The following is a 13,636-nucleotide window of genomic DNA, read 5'->3' as shown; positions in this document are numbered from 1 at the left end:
CTTGTCGACATCTAACTTTAACTTTGGCGACTTCCCGGCTGAGCCATGAAGCTTACCACGCCACATGCGCAATGGGCCTCGTTCGTCATTCTTGCGCCGCCGACCGTCCTGGCGGCAGTGCGCCCGCCCTTCATCAATCCGGATTCCCTCCCCAAAGAGCCCGTCTTTAGAGGTCCTTGGGAGCGATATGTGAAGGCACCAGAAGATAAGACTTACATCGTCCCGTCCCGCATCTGGGATGTCGAGGGCAACATCACGACATCCCACCGGCCGGTGGAAGTTGGGGCGGCCGCGGCGCATATCTTGGAACACGGCGTCACAATCGGTCCCGGCGGCTTGCTGACGCTGGAATTCGAGGAAAACATCTCTGGACGGTATCCACTCCTCACGCCTCTCCCACCATTGAAGTCTTCCGGCTAATTTCTGTCGCCCTACAGCGTCTGTTTCGATGTTTCCTCTACCGGCAACGACCCCGAGATCTTCCTAGCATACTCCGAGTCCTCCCTGTTCGCCGGACCGCTCCCGGACACCACGACTGAGCAACGGGAACGAGACCTGCCCCTACATTTCGAGTTCGACGGGAATACCGGCACCGTATGCGTGGGGAAAGACTTTATAAGGGGTGCCTTCAAGTACCTCACTTTGCAAATGCCGGAATATCCAGTTCTGCCAGATGAAGTAATTGTAAGGCAAGCTAGAGATGAACAGGCCGTACTGGGAGGCGATCAGGCGCCTTTGGACCCTGCCGAAAGGAACCCGTATGACAAGCCGTGGGTGACGCTTAAGGGTCTCTGGGTGAACTGCACCGCATTTCCTTCCCAGTCCAACGGTCGGGCCTACTCAGGATACTTCCACAGCTCTAGCAACATGCTTAATCGGATCTGGTACGCTGGTGCATACACACTTCAGCTGTCTACCATCGACCCCAAGGAAGGATCAGCAATCATCGACTACAACCGTAACGTTGACCACAACGAATCTCCGACTGGGTCTTGGTACTCCAATTTCACCGTCGCGAACGGGACAGCGGTAACGACGGACGGTGCAAAGCGCGACCGCATCGTCTGGCCAGGCGACATGTACATTGCCGTGCCGGGAATCGCCATGAGTACATACGACATGGTTGCGGTGCGCAATGCTCTCGATGTGATCTATGATCACCAGTATCAAGACGGCTCACTGCCGTGGGCGGGTCCCCCCCTGGGGTTTCGCGGAGAGTTTAGTGACACTTACCACTTACACACTCTGCTGGGCACGTACAACTACGTCAAATTTTCTGGAGATGTGGAGTGGCTTGCAAAGCGCTGGCCAAATTACCTTAAGGCTCTCAATGTAAGCATCGACAAGGTCGACCATACCGGTCTTATGCACGTCACTAGCGGCGCCGACTGGCTGCGCCCCGGCATGACAGGCCATAATCTCGAAGCCAGCGCCATCCTTAGCACGGTCTTGGGTAAGAGCGTCAAATTGGCCAAATGGCTCGGAGACGACAGCCCAGCGGAGCGGCCTCATGGAGTATGGTCAGGACTGCGTATCGTCATGAACGCCGGACTCCAACAGCTGTTCTGCAAAGACACCGGCCTTTACTCGGACAACATCGGCAGACGAAGCTGTAGGGGTCCAGAGCATACCGACCCCCAGGACGGCAATAGCTGGGCCCTCATCTCAGGTGCAACACACTACTCTCGGGGGTTGGAAGTCTCTCGAAACCTACAGGCGCGGTGGACCAAGCATGGCGCCCCTGCCGTCGAGTTTCCCAACGTCATTTCGCCATTTGTATCTTCATTCGAGCTCCTCGCACACTCCGCCGCCGACAACCACGATGCGGCCGTGGAGCTGATGCTACTTGAGTGGTCCTACTTGCTCGAAGGACCCGGATTCACAAACTCGACGCTTGCTGAGGGATTCCGCGTTGACGGCGGCATACAGTACCCTGCGTATTGGTCTGCTGCTCGCAATTCTCACTGCCATGGCTGGTCTTCGGGTCCTACGTCGGTGCTTACTAGCGAGATTCTGGGTATTCAACTCCTGGCTCCAGCAGGGACGGAATGGACTGTTCGGCCGCATCTAACGAAGTGGCTCGGCTTTGCCAGAGGCGGTTTCGCAACAACTCAAGGGGTTTTTGAAGTTAAGTTGAGCCGTGTGGTGACGTCCACATCTTCATCGGCCAGCTACCAACAAAAGAGGCGCCGCGGGCAGATCATTGAGATCACTGTACCAGAGCGCACTACCGGTACATTCGAGTGGGTTCCGTCTTCCACAAAGATAGACGTCGAAGGAGGTCGGACGACGGCGTGGGTTGCCTGGGAGGACGACGGGCAGACACCCGGTTCGAAGGGCGTTGTAGAGCAACTCGACGTTGCCCTGGCCCGCGTCGATCCCCCGAGCGAGGAGGAGTGGCACAGGCAGAGCTTCATCTACCGCGACGACACACGGTTAGTCTACGACGAGTCGTTCCGTGAACCCGAGGTCGCCGATCGGGAGGCCGGTGTGGTAGACTGGGATGCGCTGGAAGCAAACTACGTCAAACCCCTGACGGAGATGTTTTAGGCTTAGGGGACCTTCGTGCCCTCTTGTGTATGAGTACCGAGTGTCCCCTTGTTTTCGGTTTGGGCAAGTATTTGCAAACTTTTCGGAAGGTATTTGTGAAGTGTTTCAAAGCGGGAAAAAGGTTTACGGTGGGACTATAATGTGTGTACGGCTAGTATGACTATGGGAAATTGGGAGAGGCGTAAATGTACATTATCTGATGGTTTGGGTTTGTTTACTCAGTCCGGGTAACCTTTGACGACGTATTCAATGGAACGATAGATGTCAGAGAAAGCAATTCATATTCTATATGAGACCACTACTCGGCGTAGTGATGCACGGCGCATGAATTCCCAGACTATTTGGATTCCCGCCTCTTTCCGAACTCCCAAAATACAGCGCTCAAACGAAGGGTATCGATGTACAATTCCCGCGTCTCCCAGAGACTCCCAAATACATCGCACGCGTAAAAAGTACAATTTCCTATGTCGGTAACCACCGTCACCTTTTAGTACAGTAGCTCGCCGCTTTCCACCATCTTAGTGAACTTGTCGTCTGGGTCGACGAAGTGGTAGTCCTCCCCGCGCACCACGCGGTCCACCTCTTCGCGAACGAAGGGGTACACATCCTTCCATGCGTTGCGACCCATCCAGCAGTCCAAATGTCCGTAGCCCGGAACGACACGGCGGCGGTACTGGATTCCAGCCGGAGCACCGGCGTCGAGCTGTCTACCATGAGAACCAAAAGTGTCGCAGAGGATCTCGTACGTCCTCTCCGTCGCCTCTGGCGTGAGAACAGCATTGTCGCGGCCGACAAAGAGCATGATTGGGATGCCCCGCAGCCTGCGGAAGTTCTGCGGCGTCGTGAGCGGCTGGAAAAGGGGCCCGTTGGTCATGACATGCCCGTCGAAGCCCTGCTTCATGAGGAGGTGCAGCTGCGTCATGTTGACGCCGCCAAAGAAGCGGTCCATCTGTCTATGGGTAGCCTCGTTGAGGTTGGCGTGGTTCCAGCAACGGCCGAAAACGAGCGTACAGCGGTGGCAGCAGGCGTTGTTGCAGATCTCCTTGCGCTCTTCCGGGTATAGCCGGAGGAGCTCGTTGAGGGCACGCTGGAGGATGCTGTCATCCTTGGCGGTGCTGCAAGAAAACCAGTTGCCAAGGACCATCTTGTACATTTTGTCGAGCGGTATCGGACCAGCCATGACCTTGGCCATGTTGAGCGTGCTCCAAATAGGATTCATGAATACCTGGCTGCAAGTGATGCCCTGGATCCAGGATCCCGGGATGGTACCGTCAAGGAGGCCGCAGGAGAATGCAACACTACCCATGCAGTGCGCGATGGTGTAGATTTTGTTGTCCTTGGAATTGCCGTCCGAGTAGTCCTGACGGATGTGCTCGATGCAGGCTTGGAGGTCTAACCTGGCGTCGTAGGTTGTCCAGTTGTTCTGGGCGACCATGAGCTGACCGATGCGGTGTACCGTGATGAAAACTCGGTAGCCGGCGCGAGTGAAGTAGTTGACCGCGTTGTATTTGATCGTGGGTAAGGCGTAAATCTGATGATCGACGGCGGCGCCGGGAATCAGAAAGAGGTTCTTCGTCTCGATGTTTGGGTTGGTCGACTCCCACATGTGCATCCGTGTCTTGACATTGTCCCGAGCAACGATGACGAACGAGGCCGTTGGAGGAGTGTCGTTGACGTAGCCGTTATAGTTGACGCTCGGGTATTGCAATGGGGTGAATGGGGCCAGGAAGAGAGACAGTGACTTGCGGGTGAAGTAAGTCAGGAAACTCGCCGCGCTGTAGGCTTTCTTGACCAGGCCGCTTCCCGTTGGTGTCATGGTCATGATCTGAGAGACGAAGTCGGCGGGCTGGATGTGCATGATGCCTTTGGCGACCACTTTTCCGAGCCGCCAATGCTCGTCGCAGTTATCGCCAGCCTCCAGTCCACGTCTGGGCTCAGAAATGGTGACATAAAGTGTACTTGTGGCCTTCCAGAACTGGAAAGGGGCCAGAGCAACCGATGAATCGACCACCTTATATCCATGGAAATGATACTTCTCTCCATTGACACCACGCAGGTCAAAGTCGTACGTCATGTTGCGCGTTCCGGGAGCTTTCTGGTCCAAAATGAAGAGGTTGAAGTCTCCACGTTGGACCATGAACGGGGATCCACGGATGGTAGGGCAGACGAACGTGCCAGTGAGCATGGCTGAGTGGTCCGGCTCCTTGATCATAGACTTGGTGTTGAAGGCCTGAACGCTGAGGAAGAACCTGGCACTCTCGCAGAGACTCTTTGCAGTTCGGTATGCCAGCTCGTAGGTGTCTCGCTTGTCGGTAATCAACCCATCATCGCGATGAACGAATCCTGACATGACCTCGGTGAATCCAAAGCCACCCGCCTTTGCCCTGTTGGCATGATGGATCAGGGACTTGGCCTTGTCAATCCTTTCGTTCTCTTGTTTGAGCTCTACCGTGTCCTTCTCCTCCTTCGGCGCGAACTTGGGTTCGCCGAAAAGATCGAGAATGCCGTTGGGGTTGGGGTGGATCATAAGATCCCTCTTGTGAATATACGCATCGACGGAGCGCTCGGCAAGAGCAGTGATGGTAGCGAAGGGGTTTACGCCAATAGCACCAGGTATGACAGAGGCATCCGTCACAATCAAGCCATCATGTGTCTCATCGTCATCTCCAACAAAAACTTCACCAACATCGTTCGTAACGCCAGTTGCGCCAGTATCGTCGCGAGCCATACACGCTCCCCTATTAGATATTAGCATTATTCATTTACGAGAAAAGGGAGCATCTCACCCGATGGGGTGGACAGTGACTTGTTGATCTCCCATCAACGCAGCGAACGGGTTGTTGACAAAGGTACCGCCCATGGCCTGGGTTGCCTTGGCCAGCAAGTCGTTCAACTTCCGGACATGGTCGCTCCGTCCTACCCCAAGGAATTCGAGAACAGGCTTGTCGTCCTTGAGAGTGAGCATGGCCTGGCTGCTATCATGAGACATGACGAGGTAGACCTGAGTATTATCCATGGAGCCGCCCTGACGATATGCGCCAAAGATGTGACTTCGGTATCTGGCGAAATTGGAGCGAACCTTCTCGGCAAAGGACTCGCCAGTGGCTTCGACAGATCCAGGCATCATCTCCAACAAGGTCTGGAGGAAGGGCGTCAGAGAACGAGGGATTGCACCCTCTTGAATTACGTATCCATCGAGGGGGTTCTCGTGGCCTTCGCGGTCATCAATGACGGAGTTAATAGTAGGACCAATTGGGTTATAGGGGTTGGGAAACGGCTTTCCGATGGCATTTGCCTCCTCGTCCATGTTGTAACTGGTTAGATGTTAGCACGCAAGTAATAGGCATGGCTGTAAGTGGCGTGCTTACCCAAAGGCGAGCATATCACCATTGCCACTCATGTTCTCGCCAACACGAGAGCTCATGGAAAGGCCCATCTCTCTGCTTCTCAAAAGGATTTCTGTGGTGCCAATAGCACCGGCGCCGAGAAAAACGCACTCTTTGGCGTGCACCCACATCAAGTCTCCGTGGAGGTTTGCCTTGAAGTGACCTCTGTTGCGACCATGCCAGGCGAAGAAGATGAGGTAGCCTCCAATGTGCTCCTCGGCCTTCTTAATGTATCGGACTTCACACTCGCAAAACATTTCGGCACCCCAGTTCCATGCGTCGGCAAGATAAGTTACCAACGTCGTTGTTTTGGACCCGTCGTTTACACCAGTGCAGTCCTGTCCGGTCAACGCGGACGGGCACATCTCCACGCCGGTACTGTTAGGGCCGTTGCGGAATCTAGTTGTTTGTGGGACCATTTTAAATTTGCTGGAAAGGCCAAGAGCAGCAGCTTGTTTCTTCAAGACGTTGACCTTGGGGAGTTCGGGCCAGTCGTCTGGATACTGGGTCGGCTCGAGAACATCTCTAGCTCTTTGGTAGTCTAAAGATTGAGGATGTCAGTGTTAATAGGACGTAGTGTGATCACTTAGTGACGAGTTGCTTACACTGTTCCAAGCAGCTGGGATCTTCCCTAATAGCCTTGGGCCAGATAGGCATGGATAAGGTAGCCTCGTCTGCTTCAAGGAAGACGTTGGCGTTCATCAAGCTAGTTCCACCGAGGCCTAAAGGAAAAGTTAGTCTAGGCCATCACCCACCACAGGGCGGCGGCTGCAAATCCTTACCATTGCCAACAACAGCATTTAAACCCTTTCCAAAGATCAAATGGTACATGCCAGTCGGATCACCCCTCTCGATGGTAGTGCTAGGGAGCCATCCGGGGGCAAACTCTCCAGAAACATGGACTTGATCAAATGCGTCGAGGACACCACTAGGGTACTCTCCAGGCCATTTCTCCTGTCCACGCTCAAGTACACAAACAGACTGGCGTTTGCCGCTTGCATCCTTTGTTCTTGCTATGCGGGATGCGGCCACGGCACCGCCATATCCAGAACCAATAACCACACAGTCGTAGCTGTTGCGCATCAACTCAACGGGCTTCGATATCCGAGGGTATTGCCTCCGGGCCTCGTCGTCGTACGTGCGGACGTTGGCATACGCCCGTGACCTTGGGGCATTGTCTTCCTCATGTATTCCAAATGTGGGAATACGATGAGATTTGCTGTATCTGATGCCGTTGGACGGAGGCTCCTCTCTGTAAGAACGGGACGAAGACGATGTCGGGCGAGAACCCGAAGCTGGCGAGAAGAGTCTGGACGTGGAACTGTTGGCGCTGTTGGTGCCATTTGTCGAAGAGCCGTTATAATCCATGCGGTATCCGTTGGCCTTAGCCACATTGATATTGGTCGGCTTAGGGTCGACGCCGTTGAGCGGACCTTCGGGAGTTGCCATTGGTGCCATTTGGGAGGCGTCTCAGCCCTAGCAGCAACTGCGCCGTTGACGGCACTAAGGAACTCGAGTGTAAGGGTTTCTTTCTGTTGATCGCAAATGTGATAGTCCGTAGTGTTTGAGTGCCTCTGAGGGTGACCAATGCTTGTTGGAGGAATCCAAGAACAGTATTGAAATGATAAGAAGCTGTGATTGAGAAGGATCCTGCGGAGGAATACACAAGAGTCTATATAGTCACTACAACCAAGGCAACTAAATAGCCAGATACCATGGAACGAATGCGGGCGGCGAGGACATGGAGGGGACGAAGGGAGGGAAACGGGCTCCTGGTACGAGGAGCAAGTATATCAATGGGGGTCCATGGCGGGCTAAGCAGACAGGTGTGCCGCGCGAACTATTCCTAGTCAGAAATCCCACACTAGCATATGAGATAGACAAACCCACCGCAGAACGACATGCTGGGTGACCGGGGTACTAGGAGGATCCTTGCCAGCACCTGCATGGGTGCATACGGCATGCGTACCGCCGTACGCTGGGCTACGAGGTGGACAATTCGGTAAGGGACAGTGCCGGATCCGTCATCTTTCGCAAATCGGGGGCGGAAGGTACGGGATGGAGGCGAAGAAGCAACACTGATTTGGCGGTTCCTGTGAGGAATTGGCCAAGTCTCATAGAGTATCGATAGGGCCGCGCTCAGTTTCTCCACCGAACCCAAGGTAGGCAATGATTCAAGTCTAGTTTTGTGGTGACGGCAACCTGACGGTTGGTCCATGTCTCAATCCCACGGGGTCCATCTCGCTTGGGGGAGCGAGTCGACGAGTCGTTCTGGTGAACGGGGGCAGTAATCGAGCAGGCCGAGGCAAGTTCTCCCTTGGAGTTGACGGGATGACGAGGCTGGCTGGGAGTGGTGCTGACGGGGGACGAGACCGGGGCGGTGGACTCGGGGCTGAGGAGTCGAAGCCGGGGATTGTCGTTGGAGATGGAGTAAGAGTGAGACTCTGAGGGTTCAGCGCCGTGTGTCTCTGTCTCTTGACGTGTGGGTGGGTGGGTTGGTGGTGGTGGACAGATGTGCAGATGTGCAGAAGGCGTTGCCGAAAATAATGGGAGCGTCCATTGTCCGTCTAGTGTCCCGTCCGTAGTTGCATACCTACCTACGCTACTACTGCGCGAGGTATGTACTCTGGAATGAGAGGTGAGAGGTACGCAGTTGGAAGGACGATGTACACAGCGGCTTCCCAGCGGGTGTTAGTGTGCAGGGACTACTGCGGAAGGGCTGTCTATTGGTTCGTCGCGACCAGTCATGATTCGAGAGAAAATAGCAGCTGCCTCATATTAGGCCAATGACCGGTGCCGAGGCCAGTCCAATGGCGGAAGGGTGGGCTGAGGGGAAAGGGAGCTGAATGTCGGGTCAGGCCAGGCGTTGAGTGCTGCGACTCTGCGCAGTGAGGTACGGCGTATTGCTGGACTCGGACTCTGCCTCTGCTGGTTTGAGAAAAAAAAAGATTCTGCCTGCGCTGCGCGCAAATGGGCCAATGACAGCACTCCTATCGATCTCGGGTCGGGTTTTGCCAATCCTAGACAGTGGAGATCTTTCCACCCCGACGGCCTGGTTACCCGTTTTGATTTGTTTTAGCGTCCCTGGCGACCTTCAACTTGACTTGTCAATCTCATCAGCGAAACCAACTGAAAAAGCAAATGCCCAGCGCGGCTGGTTCTTGGTTCGGTGGTGGGTGCGCGCAATCGCGCAAGGGAGAACGCGGCCGGTGGATCGTCTTCAAAGTGTATGCCTGAACCATCCTTGCGTCTAGGACGGATACGACAAGGTTAATTAAATTACAATTGGACCCCTACAACACCGTAAAGGCCATGGCATCACCATCGATACCGTGACTACGGCACGGGGGCTTGAACCGAGATAACCGTTAAAGGTTTTGACGCTACCTAGCTGAATGCTTCTGGCAGCGCATATGCTTCGACGTTTGGGGAACGATGGACTGGCCTTGTTCGGTTCCAGGGCCTCGGTGAAGGGAGAGTAGCGAGACACGCAGCCGGATCGCCGACGCATTCCGAGCTGAAGCTGTGAGCCTCACGGAATGCGTCCGTCCAAGACGAGTCTCGGATGAGTTTCCTCTTGGGACGTCAAAATAACGTCCGCATACACCTGAGTCTTGGCCCAGGCCAACATGAAGTGTTTTCCTCGCCTTTTGCAACGATTGAATAGAGAATAGTTACCTGACTGAGACGATTCACTGGCGTAAGGCAGCCAACAAGGAGGCGCAGATAGCTGCGGTTCTGCGACGGCCAATCCCTGTGAAGACGCTGCGTCTATTGGCCCGTAACCGACCGAAAACGGCATCGCTCTGCCTGATCTCCCGTCAATATCACCGCTAAGGCATCGCCGGTGCACATGTGCGGCACGTGAATAGAACCGCCATGCGTTGCAGTGCATGTTGGTAAGCTCACCTCAGTCAATGACTATTCACCGCGCGAGGTACTTTGGTATAGACAACCTGCAATGTCGTGGTACCTCAAGCACCATGCGGTAAGGACCCGCAGCGGGGCCTTCGTCCGTCATCCGGGGCAGCGGCCGCCCGCTGCGCTGCGCCATACGCTACTGCCATGCCGACTCGCCGGACCCCACTGATATCCCGGCGGTAGGCAGGCAGGTACGAGCCTCCTAATACGCACTTGCGCTCTTGTACTGCCCAAGGCAACAGTCAAGGCTGTGTTCTGTGCCTCACGTAGCGTACCTACCTATCTGCAACACCGCAGCATCCATCCTCGGCAAACGTTGCATCATTCGCCCTCGGTCATCTCCAGCCCTTTCTTGTCCCTCCTCGATTCACCTCCGTCATTGGCAGCAATCTTGAGAACCCCTTTCCCTAACCGTCAGCAATCGTCCGACGAGCAATGCAGCTAAGACCTGCCTCCGTCAACCTCATCCAATCTGACTGGCACAATCATCAACTCCACGAGCCTTTGCTGCAAACTTCTGGGTAGGGCTGAGTTGCTTTCCTGGGAGTCTGGGACCCGTCCGGATAGGCTACTCCAGATAGCCCTTCTGCAGGGGTCAACCACGAGCATATGGCATGGGGGCTGAGGGCTCGAATTCAGATGGATGGCCCGCACTGACCCAACCACCGCCGTCACCGGATGCCCATCCCGGGGCTTGCGGACGACATTCATCAGGGGTTATGGTCCTTTTGCTCGTGCCATTGACATCATGTCATTGGCATCTTGGAGAGGCTTCTCGCCGAGCACAGAACGCCATCTACTGTGCCTCTATCCTCCAGACGTACAAGCAGTGTCGATCGCGAAATGTCAGAGGTCGATCCGTCTGCACCCAATGGCATCGACCTAGAAACGGACCGAAAGAAAACGACCGTCTCGACTTAATTCGCCTGTACGTCAAGTGCTCCCACACTCGCCTGGACGTTTGCCAGCGTCCACGGAAAATCGAGAAATCTCGCACACGATGCGCTTTCGCTACCAGAGGCACCCGTTACGTCCGTTGGGAGCGCCACGACCCAAAGATTCCACCACTCTAATCCCAGATATTAATACCATGACGTTAAATAAAACGTACCCGAGCTGCCGTGTCGCTGTGGCCACCCGTCGAGGCCGGCCGGCCTTATCGTCGAAGCGTTCCACAAGTAGCACGAATAATCCCCGGATTCTTCCCCTTGCGGACGTTGCACACGACCTCTTTGGGCAGCACACGCGGCTATTACGATAATGGCTGCCCAGATTTAGAGCTTCGGCTGGCCAAAGTCAGCTTAATGGCGGCATGTAGAGCGACCATCCTCTTGTGGCATTGCCACCCACCCAAGCGCTACAGTAGGGGGAGCGTCTTCGTCTCAGATTCGCTCTCCAACAACCTCTTACCGCGCAGGCAGCCTGAGGGTTGACATATCTGCTCATGATTTGATGCACTGCCACAGCCACTCCGGATAGCCGCTTCCTATGGCTACAGGCGTTGCACGTTTCATCGATCCAACTTCATCTTGCAAGACAGTCCGTCGAGGGTCATGGACCGTTATTTTTGTGAAAACTTCTTCACTTTAGATGTTATTGCTATTCGTTAATCTGGCCTACAATTTGATATCAGAAATCGTCCATCCGCAGTTCGATTAAAGTCGAAAACCTCGGAAAGGAAGCTCTACCTCTGGCGTGAGCCGCCTGGTGCCAGGTTTCCCTTGGGTTGTCTTCATCACTATGTACTCGTCTGGTCAGCTTCGCAGAGGGTGTCTCAAATAACGAGGACGATATTGTGCAAAGTTTTCGATGTACGCCGGGAGAGTCCGGTCGATACCACCAAAACCTCTGATCCTTCACATGAAATTCTGGATAATACGGACCGCTTCATCCCTCGTCAGCACCGTAATCCCACACTCGCCAGACTCATTTACTACCTAACCAACCGAAGGATTCGGCTCATCCGCTTCGGCACTTCACATCATGGGGGTGTAAGCCGCAAGCGAGATTCTGGCCCTAAACCTCAACGGGGCCGACATCATCACTTTGAAATCAACAACGAAAGGGGAAAGGTTGTCGAATCAAAATGTTTTGGTATAGAACTATCTCAGGTATCCCTGTCCGCCAACGCCAGCTCCAAAATGCAATTGGAAGTTACACCGAAAAATTCTCAAGTCGTCATCTGCACATCGTCTCTTGAGACGTGGCTGCTTCGTGTGTCCCATTCCCGGGGGGTTTTTCTTTTCCTTTTTTTATTTGGTGGTCATCATAGAACCATCCGTTTAGTTCCACCAGTCACCCTGGTCGTGCATGGCGCGAGCGACCTTGACGAAGCCAGCAATGTTGCTGCCGGCAACGAGGGAGGGGAGCTCGGTCTCGCCGCCCTTGACGTACTCCTTGGCGGTGTTGAGGCCGTTGAAGAAGGCATCGGTCATGATGTCCTTGAGCTTCTGGTCGACCTCCTCGCGGGTCCAGGACAGACGCTGGCTGTTCTGGGCCATCTCGAGACCGGAGACGGCGACACCACCGCAGTTGGCGGCCTTGCCGGGGGCGTACCAGATGGCCTCGGCGCCCTTCTCCTTGCGCTGGGCCTCGAAGACGTCGATGGCCTCCTGGGTGCAGCCCATGTTGGAACCCTCGGCGATGGCGATGCAGCCGGCGGCGATGAGGGCCTCGGCCTCCTCCTTGGAGACCTCGTTCTGGGTGGCGGAGGGGAGAGCGATGTCGACCTTGCCGACGTGGGTCCAGGGGCGGGCGCCCTTGATGTACATGAAGGAGCCCTTGTGGTCGAAGTCGGTGAGGGACTTGCGGTCGACCTTGAGGTTGGCAATGGTCTCGATCTGCTCGGGGGTGAAGGCGGCGTCGCCCTCGGCGACGAGACAGCCCTGGGAGTCGGACAGGGAGACGACAGTGGCGCCGAGCTCGATGCACTTGAGGGCGGCGTACTGGGCGACGTTGCCGGATCCGGAGATGGCGACGCGCTTGCCGGCGAAGGTGCCCTTACCGGCGTACTTGAGCATCTGCTCGACGTAGTAGACGACACCGTAGCCGGTGGCCTCGGGGCGGATCAGGGAACCACCCCAGGTCAGGCCCTTGCCGGTGAGGACACCCTCGAACTTATTGCGCTCCTGGCGGTAGGTGCCGAAGAGCCAGCCGATCTCGCGGCCGGAGACACCAATGTCACCGGCGGGGACGTCGGTGTCGGCGCCGATGTGCTTGGAGAGCTGGCGCATGAAGGAAACGCAGAAGCGGCGGATCTCAGCGTCGCTCTTGCCCTTGGGGTTGAAGTCGGAACCACCCTTGCCACCACCCATGTTGACTAGATGCCCGAGTTAGTTAAAACGGTTTTTTCCCCAGATTTCTTGGGGGCGGGGGTTAGACTTACGGCCGGTCAGGGCATTCTTGAAGATCTGCTCGAAGCCGAGGAACTTGAGGACAGACAGGTTGACGGTAGGGTGGAATCTCAGACCTCCCTTGTAGGGGCCGAGGGCGGAGTTGAACTGGACGCGGTAGCCGCGGTTGACCTGGAGCTTGCCGTTGTCATCCTCCCAGACGACGCGGAACTGGATGACGCGCTCGGGGATGGAGACGACCTCGAGGGCGGTGCGGTACTCGGGGTTCTGCTGGAAGAGGGAGGAGTTCTCGAGGGTGCTGACCAGCTCTGCGTGATATTCAAGTCAGCCTTGGTACGTCCGGTGACAAGAGACCTTCGTTTCGTGATATAATGACATACCGTTGTAGGCCTGCTCGAACTCGGGCTCGGAGGGAAGGTTAGACAT

General features: G+C 55.5%; 3 protein-coding genes across 3 annotated transcripts; 1 reads left to right on the top strand and 2 right to left on the bottom strand.

The window, feature by feature from the left end:
- Nucleotides 1-45: 45 nt before the first annotated feature.
- CGGC5_v003699 (uncharacterized protein) lies at nucleotides 46-2,550 on the top strand (the record flags this gene model as incomplete). Its single annotated transcript, XM_032033730.1, has 2 exons — nucleotides 46-374; nucleotides 438-2,550. 2 exons carry the CDS (start codon nucleotides 46-48, stop codon nucleotides 2,548-2,550), a joined length of 2,442 nt encoding a protein of 813 aa, XP_031886868.1.
- Nucleotides 2,551-3,037: 487 nt separating this feature from the next.
- Nucleotides 3,038-7,385, bottom strand: choA (Cholesterol oxidase; the record flags this gene model as incomplete). Its single annotated transcript, XM_032033731.1, has 5 exons — nucleotides 3,038-5,288; nucleotides 5,337-5,864; nucleotides 5,919-6,477; nucleotides 6,542-6,658; nucleotides 6,719-7,385. 5 exons carry the CDS (start codon nucleotides 7,383-7,385, stop codon nucleotides 3,038-3,040), a joined length of 4,122 nt encoding a protein of 1,373 aa, XP_031886873.1.
- A 4,754-nt stretch (nucleotides 7,386-12,139) lies between these two features.
- gdhA (NADP-specific glutamate dehydrogenase) lies at nucleotides 12,140-13,636 on the bottom strand (the record flags this gene model as incomplete). The annotated part of the gene is made up of 3 exons (XM_032033732.1): nucleotides 12,140-13,176; nucleotides 13,243-13,518; nucleotides 13,591-13,636. The coding sequence occupies 3 exons, from the start codon at nucleotides 13,634-13,636 to the stop codon at nucleotides 12,140-12,142; spliced, it is 1,359 nt and encodes a 452-aa protein (XP_031886872.1).

This window comes from Colletotrichum fructicola, assembly GCF_000319635.2.
Source record: "Colletotrichum fructicola Nara gc5 chromosome Unknown KSG_Nara_v1_contig02, whole genome shotgun sequence".
NCBI lineage: Eukaryota > Fungi > Ascomycota > Sordariomycetes > Glomerellales > Glomerellaceae > Colletotrichum > Colletotrichum fructicola.
This window is presented reverse-complemented; position numbering and strand designations above follow the sequence as displayed.